Raw genomic sequence first — 19417 nt, forward strand, 5'->3', positions numbered from 1 at the left:
TCGATCGGACATCTAATGAATATTGATGCTTGAAGCTTGACTAGGTTTTCATGAAAAAACAATCATAACTTTTTACTGGTAGCTCATATGAAAAAGCTTGGTTCAACAAAATTATGCTCAATAATTAGTTGAATAACTCTTCTGAAGATAACTTTTCCGTAGAACGTTTCACAAAAAAGTTAGAACAGAAAAAGCGATTTTTCAAGTGCCACTCTACTTTTACTCGGAAAAATTGATGTGGCTCGATCAAATGAAAAGCTAGAGAAATGCTTTTTTCAGCAAAGTTGCTCAGCATAAAATTTCCTACAACTTTATTGTACACTGAAATCGTTTTTGAGTTCAATTTAAAAAGTTAGATTTGTAAACTTATTCCCGGTTTACTTACGAAAGAACGCTCAACTAGCCAAGCCCCGGCCTTTTTCAACCACGTCTCGACAGGACAACGGTCCATCACCAATGAACCCGCGTCTTACTCAAGAGGTAGTAGTAGTCTGCGCGATGACTTGACACACATACTACAGAACTTGGCTAGCTAGCACAGGGATGTGCAAGTTACATTAATTATTAGTCTCCTCCGGCCTTTAAGAGACTTGCCATATGCTACAGATTTCTGATTTCAATCTAAATAAGGACCACCCTACTAACTTTTTCCATCAAAAGGAGCACAATTTGATTACAAACAACTTTTGTGAAGACGCCAACTACAAAAAACTAATATTCGATAGGGTAAGGGCTCCCTATTTCATCTCATTTTTAAGGACATTACCTCAAAAACCTGATTTAGCCGCTAAAATCACTACGATTTTTTCATATTTCTGCCTCATTTGCCTTGCTCCACATTGAGAATTGATTCACATTCCTTTGAAATTAAAATAATATTAAAAATTTAGCTAAACACACTTCTGATATGTTCACTACTGTGCTCCTAATTTCATCTCAAAGTTTTTATATTCATCTTATCGTTGGTCTTTTATTCATCCCATAAATTAGCAATGGCGACAGCAATCAAAACCAAAATATTGCACTATTACACTCTCAGGTTCAAAATGTCAGAATTTTTCTTTAGAAAGGGCTTAATACCAACTATTAGACAACACACAATATTTTTAAAAACAGAAACCTTTGCGAAACAGTGATCATGTTTTGAGACGAATCGTTTAGAAGATATTCAGAAATATGACGAACTGTAAATCTTGAGACGAAAATGTGTCCTAAATTGAAAAGTGAGTTTGTTTTAAATCAAAAATCGATCACCGAAGTATTTAAACTCATTTCTTCCAATGAGAAAGTGTGACAATAGCTTGAATAATCATTTTAAAACATTCTACAGTTTGGGTCAGGTACGTTGTAAGATATTATTCATGTTCAAAGTAATGAGATGAAGGGATGAGATGCAAATAGGAGCTCAGATGAAATATGGAGCCGTTACCCTAGTGAAAATATTTTTGTCTCGCTAATTTCCCGTTTCGGACCATAGTGCTTTGCTAGCAGAGTTATGAGGTGGGCTGGATAAATCGTACAAACAAACAAATTTAAGCAAACAAACCGTTTGTCAATTCTGGTCGAGCCAATCCCTTTGCATAAATATAAATAATTTTCTTTGGAATCCTAAGGTCAAAAAGGAGTTCTTTACCAACCCCTCAACTTCGCTACTTTTAAGCACGAAGATTGAGATTGTCGAACATAGTCGGAAAACATAATCCTTTCAGTAATTTTGAGACTCATTTCCCTAATCTGAGAACTACAGGCATTTTCTAAGTACCCAAAAAGTAAAGCGAGTGAATTTAATCGTGTGCGAAATCGATTTGTGTGCTGATCGAAAAGATTAGGTAAAAGTATGCCTAAATCAATTACCACGCTTTAAGCTGACGACCCGTTCGAACAACAACGTTTGTTCCATCCAGTTTCTCAGGCTATCAGCCGTAGAACCCGTACGAAAGCACGTTCGTCGCACACCGTTCACACACTACTGCTCACGCCACATCCTGAGAGAAAAACTTTCCACCGGGAGTCGATCCACTACGAAAAAAAATGTGAACTAGTATTACACACAAATTGTCAAATCTGAGATATTCCCCCCCTAAACTGAAAAGCTAAAGTGACACACTGGCCACCTAGGTTCGATTCCCGACCACCAAAAAGTGATCCTGCTCGAAAAACGAAAGTTCAAATGGTTGAAAGTTCATTGATCAAAATGCTAAATAAAACTTTTCATAGAAATGCGAACTAATGAAATCCGTTTTCTGCGTTTGACTTCGCTGCGAGTTTTTTTTTTCAAGTAAAACAGTTGAACATTCAATATTGCTTTTCTCGCTGTGCGCTTCCCGGTGGTGGTGTCTGTTTATTGTGCGATTGCAATTGCTGCAGAAATATTCCCCCCCAAACCCGGATGGGAAGTGCAAAATTAAACACAAAACTGTAAGCTGTTCTGCACCACCATTCATCATATTTTACGGCCAAGCCAACCGTCGGTGGTCGGTTCTTTCCTGCAGCCGGACAGAAGAAAAAAAAACAGTGGTAAGTGAATGTGCACCGGGGCTAGCGTTCGTATTTCCGGCGCGTTCCGAGTCCGAAGTCCCAACAGCAGCAGCAGGAGTAGCGTTGGGTAAATTGCAACAATTACCGGTGTAAGGTCGAAGTGCACGGTTCCGCTAACTGTTTCACTTTGCCACTCGGCCGTTTCGAGAAAGAGGACAGAGGTGCCGGGCAAATAAATGCAGAGAGAATGAAATGCATTGAATGGAAAGTATCCGAGCGTATTTCAGGGCTTTCACATGGTGGTTTCTGTTTATTTTTTACCTAACCAATTCCTGTCCACTTGATAGAAGATGTGACGAGGTTTAGTGGGCATAACTAACACAAGTAGGACTTTGATGACAGTAACTCATACGAATCAGACCCGTATCCAGAATTTCGTTTTGGGAGGGGCCCTCAAATGAAAAAGTAATGTACCTAAAGATTACTTACCTTCTGAATATTTATATAGTACAACAATTCACAAAACTTGTGATGATGCTATATATTCTGAGATCATTTACTTTCCTAATCAGCCAAACATGTAATCGAAGGGAACTTGCGTTCATCTCATCTGCAGAATCTTGCTTAACTAAGGCATGCTCTTTCTTTCTATTTCCGGTCGTCCAGTACAATTTTATATATTATTATTATTGTCATTTATTTCATCCTCCATCTTATGTGGATTTGTCTCTGTTCAGATTCGTAGGACCAGCCTCTGCATGCTTCATCGGCAGTGGAGTTTCGACCATCCCGTAACTCTCAAAACCTCTATCTGCAGATGGTGTAATCTACAGGATCAACAGTCCCACAATATTTCTCAAACTTTTTTTTGTTCCTGCTTCTGATTTCGGGAGGGGCCAGAACCTTTCGCTCCCCCCTCCCCCAGAGTAACGCTTGTAACGCTTCGTAACGCCTATAACTTACACAAAAGTAACGCATATAACGCTTCGTAACGCCTATAACTTAAAAAAAAGCAACCCATGTAACACTTCGTAACGCCTATGATTCACAAAAAAGTAACGCATGTAACGCTTCGTAACACCTATAACTTACAAAAAAAGTAACGCAAGTAAAGAATCGAAATGCCTATAACTTACAAATCAGTAACGTTTGTAACGCTTGTAACTTACTAAAAAGTAACGCATGTCACGCGTATAATTTACAAAAACGCCTATGATTCACAAAAAAGAATCGCATGTAACGCTTCGTAACACTTATAATCTACAAAAAAGTAACGCATGTAACGCTTATAATTTACAAAACAGGTACGTTTGTAACGCTTCGTAACGCCTATAACTTACAAAAAAAGTATCGCATGTAACGCTTCGTAACGCCTATAACAGATTTCAATGAAACTTCCAAAACAGAATTTGTCACAAGTCACCGTACCTACTTAGTATTTCCAGGCATCGATCTAGTCTGTCTTTTGAACAGGATGTTCCAAATTATTTCAAGGAATCACCATAAAAAAATTCCAAAACATCTGAGACTCTACATCTAATACGGATTACATCAAGTCTGTCAATAAGAGATTATGGATTCTTTTTCCTCAAATGGTGTTTATTTCTGCACAATACATGATTATTACATAATTCCGTACAGGCAATGTCACAAGAATGTATTCTGAACTTCAAATTTTCCAATTGACGGATGTACCTTGAGGTAGCAACTTAGTACCGATGTTGTTCCTTCTATTCTAACACATCACTCAATAAATCATGTGACTAACTAAGAAAAACATCTTTTCCACCAAAAATCGATTTTACTCGGCATTGCTATCTCCTTGAAGAGTAATACAATCATTCCAAATAACCTTCGCAATCAGCAATTGCTTCTTCATTGGAGAATGAATTTCTTACCAGCGAGCATGCGTAGTCACTGCGGGGCAGATCTGGGCTATACGGTGGATGAGGAAACAATTCAAAGTTTAATTCGTTCCATTTAATTTTAGTTGCCATCGGCTTAGTGAAACTGTGGTTTTTCTTCGACATATGAGGTTTGTTTTTCGTTGATTTTTTTTTGCATTCGAACGATCCAACGCTTTGTCGTATTTGCTATTGATTGTTTTTTTTTTCTTTTCTCAAGATAGTCGATGTAGATTATACCATGTGCATCCCGAAATACTGAAGCCATAACCTTCCCAGCTGAGTGCGTTGCCTTTAGATCAGATGCTGATCGTTTTGATTCCGAAGTAAAGTGCTGGATCCATGTTTCATCCAATGTCACCTATCGACGTATCTTCATGAATCAATGATAAATTACCGCACGAACCTAATTTCAAAATTCAGTTCCAGAATCCTGGTCAAAAATTCAGCTTGCCGAAACCTGATTCTAAATCCTGTTTCATAATTTAGTTCAAGAATTTAGCAACTTAATTCAGATACTATATTCTAATAACTACTGAACTGAACTGAACTGAACTTACTTCTAAGCTTGTATTCTAATCCTGGATTCTGAAATGAAAGTGAATTTTGAATCAGAATTCTGAACTTAAAACTTAGATCTGAATTTAGGAACTTAATTTTGAAACTGGATTCGAAATCTGAATTCATAACTTGAGTTTCGGAAATGTATTTTGTAACTTTATTCTGGAATTCAATTCTTGCCTAGAATTCTGAAACAGGATTTTCGTATTTCATTTGTATTCCTAACAAAGCTATCAAAATCAAAGATAGCTAGGATTTGACCGAACCACATTAGATCGAAAAAAAAAACAATACGTCGTTATTCAGCATAAGGGTGCTGATCTCTGAACCTAGATTCAAGAACTGCATTGATGATCATCTCTCAAGAATTAAAATCTAGACTGAGATTCTGAAACTGAATTTTGCACCCTATTTTCAGACTTGAATTCTGAACTAATGTTTGTACCTAGATTCCGGAACATAATTCGTTACCTGGATTGTGTGACTGAATAAAATCTGATCCTGAGTTCTGGAACTGAATCTTGGATTCTGGAACTGATTTAAGAATCTGAAATTTCAAATTGGATACTTGGCCTAAACTCTGCAACTGAAATCTGAACCAGTTCTAGCTAAATTCTAGAATCTAGATTTCAGTGTCGGAATCCATAATCAGAATTCAGTTAATGATTCAGTTCCAGAGTTATTTGTACTCGCAAAAAATCTGGAAAATTACTCTATGTTGATGATCTGAAAATTTTCCGTTAAAAACAGACTCTCCTCTACTGTACTTCAAGAAGACTTAGTTAGCAGTAAGCAAATGTTGTTTGTTACGAATGCACTTTCCAAGGCCACGTCATTGAAAGGGTGAATTTTCGGAATTATCTACTTTAATGTGATATTTAACAGCCTTCTCAGACTTTCGAGCACTTTTCGAGCACTGAGTTTTCTAATACGAAATGCTACTGATGTTATTGACTCCTACTCACTTAAAGTTATCTACTGCGACCTAATTCTTTCAAAGTATCGTACGATTCGCACTGAGGAAAACTAGAATCTGGAATAACATGTGGATTAAGAAGTAAGCCCGGGACTAATAAGGAAAAATACATTTTTTAGCAAAGTTAAACTTTATTCAACAATAAACACTCCATCAATAGACACACATCAGTGATTCCCTCGTTGGAATAGAATCTCCTTACTGGGAGCATTTTTTTAGGCCTGAAAATAGATAGTAGTCGCTGGGGGCCGCATCCGATGAATAAGGGGAGTCCAGTGAAAGCTCAATTTATGCAACTTCGCCATGGTAGCGAGCGTCTTGTGACACGGCGCACTGTCTTGGTGGAAGAGCCCTTTTTCCTTTCGCATATGAAGTCGTTTCTCACCTTTTCAAGGTAATCGATGAACAAAATTTCATGAACCTCCAAAACATTTCTTACTGACCGCAGTCCACTCGGCTAACGACTGCTTTAATTCCAAAATGTAATAATGGATTCGGTTTGATGAGTGGATGTCTACAAACGACACATGAAGTTATTTCAAAATATCAATAAACTTGGTGTTTCGCAATCAGAGCCCATGACAAATAACACTGGGTTGAACGGCAAATGAGGAGATTCCCCCGGTGGCTAAGACCTGAGAGCAAAACTTTCAATCAAGAAACGTGTGCCGTTTTTCATTGAATTGGGAACTTTTCGTGCAGTCGAGCATTCAAAAGTGTTTCATTGATTTGCACCACACGCAAAAGAAATGCCCTTTCAGGACAATTCTAGAGCAATTATTTTGCTACCGTTTTCTTTACCAAGCGTGCAAACCAACACCAACAGTAATGAACAAATAGTGCAGTGCAAACTTTCCAAAACAATTTCTTTGATCAAACTTCCAGCGCTTAAAACAACTGACACCAAGCAAATGGAATCAATAATAAAAACTAATTCGATTAAAACTAAAACTATTTCTTAAACCTAAACTCATTATCTGTTGAAAACGCGAAAAGAATACGAGATTATTATCGATTGATTGATTCGTAAGTGAGATTGCTATAGATTTACAACAATTTATATATTCGCAAATAATAATGCACATTTTTGAATTCGAACTAAATAATCCTATTTGAACGAAATACAAAACCGGGGAGAAAAAATCAAACACAAAACTCCTGCACAAATCACTAAATTGCTATGAAAGTAGTAAAAGGCATAGCTTGTTCAAATACATTCACTTTTTTTTTCCATAAATACGTTTATTTCTTAAGGCAGTTTACATAAGTTTTTCTTCGCCGTAGCATCACTTTTACATAATATTCTTATCCTAATTCAATTCTAACATAGTCACAACGTTTTGAATTTATTAAAACATATTCTCTTATAGCTTAAATATCATCTTAGGTAACTCGTCATTAATTATGAAATCTACTCGGAAATATTATTTGAACCAAACGATTAACTTCTATAAATTATAAAATAAGCTGTTATTTTCAGACATTTTGTTGATAATTTCATAAACTGTTTCGAGTTTGTTTGTATCATTACATAATTTTTATTCTAATTTAGCTATTGGTTGAACTCATGGACGCAGCTGGGATCAGAACTAAGTCTTAAAAGGGGCCTTTATTAAATTGAAACTCCAATTTTCTTTATGAAATGATAAATAAGTTTCATGTATGAAAGGTCACGACAAGCAAGAATGTCTCGAACTGGGATATTGGATAGTCTACCTTGGGTACGCAAAGAATTTATTAGTTGAGATCTGACATCACGATACTCCACGCATGTCCAAACGACATGATCAATATCCCGATAACCTTCTCCGCAAGCACAATGATTAGTCTCGGAGAGCCCAATTCGAAGGAGATGTGCATCTAACGTGTAGTGATTGGAAAAAATACATTCACTTGTAAGAAAATGAACAAAACATATATAGCTACCGAAAAAATGTCAAAACACGGTACTCTCCGTCAACGCTTGCTATGATTAAAAAAATATTATTTCAGCAACTCAATGAAAGTTCAACCCCGTAAAAGTAATTTCCGCACATTGACCAGTCGGTAATATTATACTAAATGCAAATATTGCTTTTTCCCCTTTTTCAGGCTCATCTCCATCGAAGTTACCTCCCTGGAGGATGTCTACTGGCTGGAAGATTCCCGTGCCAGTCAGCTGCTCGGAAAGGATTGGATGCTTTGGTCACAGGCTCGCCAAAAACTACCGACGTCCAAATCAAACCTGGAAGCACTGAAGGCGGACCTCTGGTCAACGGTTGTGAAGTCCAGTCAACATCAGGACGCCTGGACATGGGGCGGAATGTTGGTAGTGTCCGTTTCGGTGGCCGGTCTGGTGACTCTAGCTGCCATGACCCAACCATCGCTGGCACCGGAAGCCCGACATTCGCTGCTACAATACGTCACCGGGAAGTATCTGCTTCCGGCCAATTGCAAGGTGCATTGGGACTGGCAGGATCCGGCCATCGTCGGTGGTACCATGTGTTTTACAGTGCGATTCCACCAACGGAATGGCCATGCCTATCCAATCTGTGATACGGATCAGTTCTTCGTGGAAGTGACTGAAGGTACCAGAAAAATCATTACCATCAGTGAGCTGGGATCGCCAACCGATCCGAACAATGCCAACATTGCCAAGGTTAAGTTCACCGTCCGAACGGCGGGTCAGTACAAGATTTCAGTATTGATCGGTTCCAGTCACATCGCCGGTAGTCCGTTCGTGAAGACGTTCATTCCCGGTCCGATGGATGCTCGTCGATCACGACTAATCCGTCCGGCCAGTACGGTGGTGTGTTGCAGCGGAGCGCCTACATTCCTACACATTGAACCGCGTGATGAGCACGGAAATACGTGCCAATTCACGCCGGACTGTGATCCCATCAAGGGTTACAAGATTGAAATTTTCGATCTACACGGTAACCATAGTGATAAGCACTGTAACGCGATTACTCTTTCGTACGATAAGGTAAACTCTAGGATTAGCCTAACTGCCCTCTTTCCGGAGCCAGTGTGCCTCCGGGCCGTCATCAGCTACGACAACCAGCAGCTTCCGAATGGAGACTTCGACATCATCGTGCTGAGCAGCAGTGATACGACGTTGGTCCACAAAAATATTGCTTCCAGGAAGCACAACATTTGCTACGAAGCAAAACTGTTCGGCATTTTCGGCCAGCAGCGCTGGTCAAAGCCCAGAAAGGTACTGTGCTACGTTGGACCGAAGCAGGTCACCATCAAGGAGATGATCCTGAAAATCATTCCCAAGCGAATTGCCACCTTCCGGTTGTGTCCCTCTACCAGGGTAAGTTCTCATACTATTGTATTGTTTCTCTGAAAGTAATATCGGTTTTGTTTCTGTTTCGTAGTTCCACTTCCTACCACCATCCAACATCCAGATGAACAACAGCCACGGAGCCATCTTCATCATCGATGACGGCTGCCAGCCGAAGATCGAACTGGCTTCGAAGGAACGGAACGTGATTGCGGCCACTTTCACCCACTTCCTGCTGAAAAACATTGGCGGCTCGGAAACGTTCAAAGACAAACAGGACTTCTTCTACCACGAAGTGAGACTCGTACGCTGCAGCAGAACCAAAAGAACCCGAAAGAATTCTTATCGATGTTTTCTTTTTTTTTTCTTTTGCTATTCTTCTTGCCCTTTTAGGTACGAAAGTTTCATTCCAACTATTACCACGAAAAGATATCGCTCAAGGTGCAGCGGGACAAAATTCTCGAGTCGAGCATGAAAGCGACGAAGCACTTCTCCGTGTCCGACTGGTGCGGTAACTTCGAGGTCACCTTCCAGGGCGAGCAGGGTGAGTTTTTTTGAGTTGTTTTCAATTGTTTTGCCAACATTACGGATGTGATGTCGTCACTCTAGTAATTCCGATATCCATTGTTCACATGAAACCACAAAAGAGTGAAGTGATCCTTCAAATTCGCTAGTGAAGTGATCATCTAGTTAAACTTATTCTCAGTTGTTCATTCAATCTCCGAGTACGAAGCTGCTTAGAAAAACACGTAAAAGTGTCGATTTTGGCGTATTAAACTCTGGGCAGTCAGTTTTGCTAGTCTAGTTGAAAGGAATCTCTCTAATCGGGATTGTAGAACAGATTTTAATAAAGGAATCGGAAAATATGATGATTTTTTATGGAACTAATGGCCTATGGCGCAATTTAATCGACCATCACAACAGTTTTTCTGAGGAGCTCCGTTTCTTTGATTCCGAGAAGATAGCTAACGCATGGATCAATGAGTCCCGAGACTAACAATGGAAACAAAATTTTTTTTGCAAATTTTTTTTTTTTATTCATCAACTAATCACCTTTTAGGGTGATACAATGGTTCCAACGTTTTTCCAATTTTTCAATACCATGTGTATAAAAAAATTTATCTTTCGCTTCAAAATAAGCTTCAGTTCCAGCGATGACCTTCTCATTTGAGCCCAATCTTTTTCACTGGAGCATTTTTTTAAGATCAGCAAAGAGCCAGTAGTCACTGAGGGCTAAATCTGACGAGTATGGGGGGTGGGGAAGCAGATCAAAGCCCAATTCGTTCAATTTCGCCATTGTTTTCATCGACTTGTGGCAGGGTGCATTGTCATTGTCGAAAGCAATCGCGGCACCCACTTGGAAAAAACCTTTTTCATGCTCAATTTTTCATGAAGGATACACTTCCATTTTATATATGTGTCTTCTCAGCAATCTCACGGAGCTTCACTTTACGATCTTTCATTATAATTTTTGTCACTTCACTCACATTTTCCGGTGTAACGGCTTCCACAGGTCTACCCGAGCGTTCCGCGTCATTTGTGTCGGCACGACCACGTTTAAACTCGGCGAACCACCGACAAATCGTTGCTTTTGATGGCAAGAGCCCGGATAACATTTTTCAATCCATTGTTTCGCTTGCACGGTGTTTTTACCCATTAAAAACAATGTTTTATCAAAACACGAAACTCGGTTTTTTCCATTTTTTAAACGAACTACAAATCGACTTTACTCCAACCTCGATAACTCAGCTGTTTCTGGTCGGATCGACTTAAAATTTTGACTCGTTTCAAGCAAAGGTTAGTACTCTAGAAAGACGTAGTTACTGGTTTACTACGAGCGCCATCTCTGCTTTAGTCTCAGGGCTTATTGATCCATGTGTGATACCTTCTTTATTTTTTCCTGAACTTACCTTCTGTACTTGTTCCTCATATTCCTGTACGTGTAGCTCTCTCGGTGAACTTCTCACAGCTCAAAAATTATCTTTGGATGGAAATTATTTCGAATACTGTAAAGGCAGAATAATCCAACAACCCTCATAACTGCTCGCGATCAGTGAAGTACAGAATGGTATTTTTCTCGCACAGTGAGAAGTATTATCCTTCATGTTCCGTAAAACTGAATCATCTGACAATTGTTTTTGATTCGATCTCAACATTTTTCCCCAAATCAGGTACACACGTACACTTCGCACTTTAAAGCAGTTATTTCCTGCTCTTAAAAGTCCCAAATGATTCAAGCAAAATACAACAAAATCAGTTTGACGGTTTATGAGCAAGAGAGTGAATCGTTCGAATTGATAAAACATGTCGATGCGTTCCCAAATCTCGGTTCAATTGATGTAATTTAAAAACAGGAGGCAAACGGGATGGTTCGAGTACATTGGACGAAACTGTTCATAGCAACTCAAATGCAAATAATTTTAAATTTCGAAGTACTCTGGGTTGATATAATTTGGATCGTGTTTGAAAGCCAATTGAAGATGTTTAAACTCAAATAGATAACCGAACTTGCAATTCGAAGCAATTGACGAAATTTGGAGGTCGTTCGGAGATAAATTTACACAAAATCTCGTCCAAAGAATCCTTCAAATGTAGGAAATGCTTATGGAAAATGTAAGCCGAAAAAAAAACAGAAAACATCCTTCTAAGTCGAATGGAATTGTTCCAAATAGTAGAGAGCCAAACAGTTTTGGTGTTGAGTTGACGGTGTTAATTTGAAGTAGCAGCACACTTCACCTTGTCTCTGAATAAAAGTTCAGTGCATTGTGACAGCAATAATTATGTTTTCTCTAAAAAAATCGATCAAACCCGATTACCAAGTATTAGACACCATTTCTATCGCTCAACCACGTGTACTCACTTCTCACCGAACCGCGTCGTCAATGTCGTCATTTCCGGTTAAAATACCCTTTTCCGCAAGTCAATTGAGAGTGGTTTTGGCATAGTGAGCCGACGCTAAATCCGGCCAAAACAGTTTAGGTGTACTATACTTCTTATATAAAGGCAGCAATCGCTTCTGGAGACGCTCAGATCGATAGATCTCTGCATTTATATTTCCGGTAGTGTAAACAAATGATTGACTTCAAATCACAGGAACATATTGCTTGCCATACCATTACTTTTCGACCGAATTTCTCCACTTGAATCGACCTGTCCGCATCGCTCACATCCTCCCCAACGACGACAGTAAAGTATTGTGGACCTGAAAGGGTTTTTGAGTCCTCCTTTACATAAGTCTCATCATCCATCAAAACGCATGCATCCGGACACTGCAAAAGAGGTACAATTTCCGGGCCCATGTTGCTGCTCGCTTCTTCTGTTCTACACTTTGTTTCGAGATTTTCTGCTTCTTGTAGGTCTTCAGGAGATTTCGCTTCTTGATATGCTGGATCATTCCGACACTCGTTCCTGCTTTTTTTGCCAAATCACGTATTGACATTGATTTGTTCTTCATGATTAGAGATACCACTTTCTGGTCCAGTTTCGGGTTGGAAAAACCGTGTTTTCTGCCTCTTCCTGGTAGCTCATCAAAAGAATAGTGTTCCCCAAACTTATTCATGATGGTTTTACCAATGGCATGATGAATTCCAAACCGCTTTGCCAATTTTCGCATAGATTACTCTTCTCACTTAGCCATGTGTCCAGAACCTTAATTTTCACTTCCTTTTCAATACGCGACATTTTGAAAACGCCGAATTTCAACCGCACAAACAAGTAAACAAACGAAAGCTGACAGCCAAACGCACCGCATGCTGTGATTTGAGCATAAAAAAACCCTTCTTAATCCACCTAGTGGTGTGATAATGCCTTTCTTTTCTTTCATAACAGTCTCATGAAAATATGTTTCATACTTTTATTAAATAATTTTGAACACTAATTTTGACAACAATTGATGCAGATTGATTCGAGTAGTTCACAAAAGCATGCTTAAGTGTTTATGTCACACAGTCAGCATCATTTTTCCAAACTAGTGATTGACATTTGCGTTGCCTATGTGTAATCAGTGATGCTAATCTAAAATAGCCTTCTTAGTCCACTTAGTGGAATTTTCATATATCTTGAAAAATCACCATAGGGGGGAGTACATGAAATTTTCCAAATTCAAAAAAAAATTTTGATGCCAAAAGGCTTAGAATTGCATGAAACGTCGAGATTTAGTGTCATCTCGGAAAAAATTTTTTTGAAAAAGTCGACTTTTTGGGACTTAGAAAAAATATGAAAATTTTTCTAAGTCCCAGAAAGTTGATTTTTTCAAAAAAATTTTTTTTGGAGATGACACTAAATTTCGATGTTTTATGCAGTTTTAAGAGTTTCGGCATCAAAAAAAAATTTCATGTACTCTCCCCTATGGTGCTTTTTCAAGATCGAAAATTGTCAAACCTTTACCACCGGGCAGCACCCCTTAAGCATGTCCGATTTAGGTAAAATTTTGCATGAAGGCTTTTTTCGAGGTGCTTAAACTTTTAAGCACTAGAACTTAACGAAAATAGAGTTGATCCCAAAATTTTGGCACCCTTATAAAAGGTGATTTTTTTGAGGTTAGGATTTTCATGCATTATTATTTGCTCAGTATGCTCTGACATTTCATCATGAATAGACTTACTAACGAGCAACGCTTGCAAATCAGTGAATGGGCCCTAGAAAAGTTGGCAGAAAATCCGCTTTTTTATCGACAAATTTTGTTCAGCGATGAGGCTCATTTCTGGTTGAATGGCTACGTAAATAAGCAAAATTGCCGCATTTGGAGTGAAGAGCAACCAGAAGCCGTTCAAGAACTGCCCATGCATCCCGAAAAATGCACTGTTTGGTGTGGTTTGTATGCTGGTGGAATCATTGGACCGTATTTTTTCAAAGATGCTGTTGGACGCAACGTTACAGTGAATGGCGATCGCTATCGTTCGATGCTAACAAACTTTTTGTTGCCAAAAATGGAAGAACTGAACTTGGTTGACATGTGGTTTCAACAAGATGGCGCTACATGCCACACAGCTCGCGATTCTATGGCCATTTTGAGGGAAAACTTCGGAGAACAATTCATCTCAAGAAATGGACCGGTAAGTTGGCCACCAAGATCATGCGATTTGACGCCTTTAGACTATTTTTTGTGGGGCTACGTCAAGTCTAAAGTCTACAGAAATAAGCCAGTAACTATTCCAGCTTTGGAAGACAACATTTCCGAAGAAATTCGGGCTATTCCGGCCGAAATGCTCGAAAAAGTTGCCCAAAATTGGACTTTCCGAATGGACCACCTAAGACGCAGCCGCGGTCAACATTTAAATGAAATTATCTTCAAAAAGTAAATGTCATGTACCAATCTAACGTTTAAAATAAAGAACCGATGAGATTTTGCAAATTTTATGCGTTTTATTGTTTAAAAAAGTTCTCAAGCTCTTAAAAAATCACCCTGTATATATAAGAGCGGTAAAAATCAACGTGTTTTGTCGGTTACGTCACTTATACCATCATATATCTGGAACCAAAAGTCACAACCATTTGATCTTCGAACTTGATCAACGGCCCGACAGTAGCTTTCAAACGAGCTCAAGTTTGTTAGAATCGGATCAGTCATCTCTGAGAAAATTGAGCGCGTTCAAATACAACGCTTTTTGTCGGTTACGTCACTTATACAATCATATCTCCGGAACCAAAAGTCACAGCCATTTGATCTTCGAACTTGATCAATGGCCCGCCAGTAGCTTTCAAACGAGTCCAAGTTTGTTCAAATCGGTTCAGCCATCTCTGAGAAAATTGAGCGCGTTCAAATACAACGCTTTTTGTCGGTTACGTCACTTATACAATCATATCTCCGGAACCAAAAGTCACAGCAATTTTATCTTCGAACCTGATCAATGCCCCGATAGTAGCTTTCAAACGAGCCCAAGTTTGTTAAAATCGGTTGAGCCATCTCTGAGAAAATTGAGCGCGTTCAAATATCTTCGAAAAGTGCACACACATACACACACATACACACACACACACAGACATTTTCCGATCTCGACGAACTGAGTCGAATGGTATATAACACTATGGATCTCCGAGGCTCCGTTCGAAAGTCGGTTTTTCCAGCAATTCTAATACCTTTCTATAGAGAAAGGCAAAACCATCACAAATACATGCGTACAACACAAATGTATGTGGATAGCTTGTTTTCGATACACTTCTTATGGTGTTGGAGCATTTTGTTTTGTGCCTTGATGAAATAAATATATTTCTTAATGAAAAATAAAATTTCAAATCCAAATTAACAAAAGCTGAATGGTGGCAAAAAATTTACTTACATGGAATTTTTTCCAAAATTTGTAAATATCTTTCGTCATTAATTCGATAATTGAATTGTTTACAAAGCGTTTGGCAGTAAAATTGTGGATCATCTATCTAGATGATGAAAACTGTAAATGAAACTCAGACACATACCCGAAATATACTTCTGACATCAGAGACTTTTCAACTGATTCTCACAAATTTCACGCTTTTCGAAGATTGTAGACGGGAAAATATGTGATGATCTGCGAATGCAAATAAAGCCAGCAAGCGGCATATCAATATCGTAGAAAATACCACCTTCCGAAAGCCTGAAAAAATTTCCGCGATTACATCATTCAGCTGCTGGTCGTTTGCGTGCGAGCAACAGAAAAAAGTACATTTAATCTACCCGAAAAATGATAATCCGAAATGAAGTAATCAACGCTACAATTCTATTCGTTGTTATTTTTGTAGCCGTTAGAACCGCTCTTTTAAACTTTTGATATATTATGTTTATTGTTTCCTTCTAGATACGTTAAGTATCCGATCCTGTAACAATTTTTGCGTTCAGTTTTAAAAAAATGTTTCGATATTTGTAATCATACGACGTCGCGAAGTTCATTCTAAAGTTTTTAGACCATTATTTTCAGTTCATCCAGAAATCGGAAACCTGGAACTTTATATCCAACAGCATGGAAAAAGCACGAAGTTCGAACATCGAACATTGAATGTCTCAGATTTCAGAACCTAGAGCTAATTCTTAATAATACTTTAGTGGCTTATAATCTAACTAAATCTTCATAATTTTGAGTCACAGGACTAATTACGCATCAAATGATCGTAAATTATAAGGCAAGAAACTAAAAATTTACTGAAGAGATTCTGGTTCTATCTGTGGTCGGAAGCGAGATAATCGTTCATTGTCCCAAATAGTCGAGAAAAAAACAAATGATCTGGGATACCTTATTGCCGGATTCCTAATTCACGTTCCCTGTGTTGTAGAAGACTTCACTGTAAAACGTTCAGTCTGCAGAGCCCCTAAATTCGTATTTCAAAGTGATTACATGTGCGAGTTGTTTGAGATCAAGTAGATTACTCAATTTAATGTTATAATGTTTGAATGCTACAGCTTTGTATATGAGAAGGATAAAGAGAACATTTTTATACTGTGCTCAAATAGCCACACTGCTATTCACGATGGATGCGACGCAACGAGTGTGCACTGACAGAAACTACCTGCATACAACTTTGTGAAACAACACTGCTTGTCATATAACCGAACATTTTCCGTCTCCTTCCACTTACAGTCCATAGCAATCACAAAAAGTTCGCATTCCAAATCACCTAAGTTCGAAACCTGATTCTCTCCGCAGTAGGTGTGGAGGTTGCATAAAATCTTTTTTTCTTGCTAGCGAGTAATATCACCTAAATGTATACTATCCCGGACCTTTTTCGGCAGTTCTATTTTTAGCTGATGCTCGTGACGTGTCATTTCGAGAAAATCTACATCATATTAAGTTTTCAATGTGCTTTCACATCAAATTGAGTTTTCTTTTTGATCTCACATTTTACTCGGGCATCCTGTACCATGCGAGTTAAAGTCCCCTAAAACCAGCCGCGGTGAAGGAAGAAGTTCTATGATGTCTGCAAGCCGACGATGCCCTATCGAGACTCTGGGAGGAATGTAGATAGAAGCTATACATAGATCTTTGCCTTTAATATTAATTTGGCAAGCAACAACTTCAATTTCCGGTGTCGAGGGGAGGTTAATACGATAAAATGAATAGCACTTTTTAATCCCTAAAAGTACCCCTCCATAAGAGTCTTCTCGGTACAGGCGGCTTATGTTAAAATTATGGAAATCGAGGTTGATGTTAGAAGTAAGCCAAGTTTCACTCATCGCAATTATGAGTATGTATAAAGTGTTTGAAAGATTCAAGTATTGGGATGATAATTCTGCAATCCACTGATACACAATGATCATATCTTCGATTTTCATTAGTAAACTATCCATCGAAAGATACAATCGCTGCAAGGAGGGGCCATTGTTCAGGCAACTGTTTTAAAAATAAACTAACTGTTGGCAGTAGAGCAGTTAGGAAGTTTTTTAGAGGATCAGTTATATTGAAGGCTGTTAATATCCAGTCCACCATATCAGAGAATTTCAGTAATCCAGAGTTTGTCGGATTTTCTGGTTGTGTTTTGGGATCACTTCGGTGCCCCTGGATGCGCAGGAAATTCCTGGTTGTATTTTAGAAATCCAGAAGGTATTGGCTTGGGTTCTATGGATTTTTTTTGGTTCAATTTTAACGTTTTATTTCCATCTTGATGTCCACTTTGTAGTATTTTTAGAGCTTTGCGAGGAAGGTTAGGAGAGGACATAATTTGCCCTTTCCTATTTGTTCCTAGCTGAAGAGAAGAAGGTCCTACGCCGGGGTCATAAGAAGCAACAGCGTCAGTCGACAAAAAAGCAAACGGATTGTCAGGGGTAGGGGGAGTGGCTCGTTTGAGGATTTCCGCGTAAGATCGTTTGGAATGCTCCCTTACGGTTCGATTGAGCATTTCCTCGCGTTGTTCGAACTTGGAGCATTGAAAAAGATCGTTCTTTGAACCATTTGAAACAATTTGTTTTTTTTTTTTTTATAAAAAATCATTAGTTATTTAAGTACTATTTATTGTTGTTCAGAAAATGTTTCGTAGCTTTTCAAAAAAATTGTTCAATTTCGTAAATAGCGTTTTGGACTTTTTCGGCTCAAAAGTACTCCTGGGAAATAACTTTCTGGTCATCTATTGACAATGACTATCGATTTGAATAGTTTGCAGTGCAGTTTACAAATTGTTTGTTTATATTTTACTTCACCGTGTGTCAATTTTTATTATATATAGAGATACAAGCAGCAGTAGTTCTTCGAAGCTCTGTCTGCTCATGCGTAGAAATTGTTGGAATTTTGATGAATCCTGAATAGAAAGTTCTTTAATCAGCTCAACATGGAAACCATAACTATCCCGTTTTTTATAAATTCGCAAACCAATGTATGTCTGAGTTTGGTAGGTCTTTCTCCGTTTCTTTAGTTGTTTCCAAACACAACACATCAAGTACCAACGCAACGAACTTCCTTTTGTGAGATCTGATCGACATTTTGGCCCTTATTACCGATATCACTACACGGTGAAGACTAAGTGAAGTGATTATGACCCTTATTATCGGCATCACTTCACGGTGAAAATCGAGTGAAGTGAATTTAGGTTCTCATTACGGAAGTCGCTTCAAAGACAAAAGTAATTACTTGGACGACCTTGATGTCATTATGAACATAACGCCAGCAACATTTTGCAGAAAAATGAGTTTTTTCCACTACAGTTATCACTTCACTATGCGTGATACTGGTAGTAGGGAAAATCAAGTGAAGTGACATGTAGGTGAAGTGAATGTGAAAGTGGAAGTGAGAACGGTAATAAGGGCCTTTATCATAATGCAATATTCCGTTCAAAGTTCGTTGCCCCACAAACTGCCTTTCAATGTGATCACTGTGTGCAGAAAAAATGTAATAAACAGCCCACTCCATATATTTAGCAGATCGACTGAAAAGTTCGTATCGTTTCTATGAGAGGGCGCCACTAGAATTAAATCCATACCATTTTCAGTTAGTACCAACCTTCAAAAGATACGTGTATAAATTTGACAGCTGTCTGATTATTAGTTTGTGAGATATTGCATTTTGAGTGAAGCTACTTTTGTTATTGTGAGAAAAAAAAATGGAAAAAAAGGAATTTCGTGTGTTGATGAAACACTACTTTTTGATGAAAAAAAGTGCCGCCGATACCAAAAAATGGCTTGATGAGTGTTATCCAGACTCTACACCGGGCGAAGCAGCAATTCGTAAGTGGTTTGCAAAATTTCGTACTGGTCATATGAGCACCGAAGACGATGAACGCAGTGGACGTCCAAAAGAGGCTGTTACCGATGAAAACGTAAAAAAAATCCAC

The 19417-nt window shown here is 38.5% G+C and overlaps 1 protein-coding gene across 5 annotated transcripts in view; it reads left to right on the plus strand.

The window, feature by feature from the left end:
- The window catches only part of LOC131432009 (apoptosis-resistant E3 ubiquitin protein ligase 1), a 213166-nt gene that overhangs the window by 176954 nt on the left and 16795 nt on the right, over positions 1–19417 (plus strand). For 4 of the 5 annotated variants that reach the window (XM_058598023.1, XM_058598025.1, XM_058598026.1 and 1 more), the window contains 3 exons: positions 8011–9217; positions 9282–9491; positions 9581–9731. In XM_058598023.1, the coding sequence (XP_058454006.1) occupies positions 8011–9217; positions 9282–9491; positions 9581–9731 (1568 nt within the window). The remainder of the gene's footprint in view (positions 1–8010; positions 9218–9281; positions 9492–9580; positions 9732–19417) is intronic. The other variant, XM_058598024.1, reaches the window with a different exon arrangement.

The sequence above is a fragment of the Malaya genurostris genome, chromosome 2 (genome assembly GCF_030247185.1).
Source record: "Malaya genurostris strain Urasoe2022 chromosome 2, Malgen_1.1, whole genome shotgun sequence".
In the NCBI taxonomy this organism is placed as follows: Eukaryota; Metazoa; Arthropoda; class Insecta; order Diptera; family Culicidae; genus Malaya; species Malaya genurostris.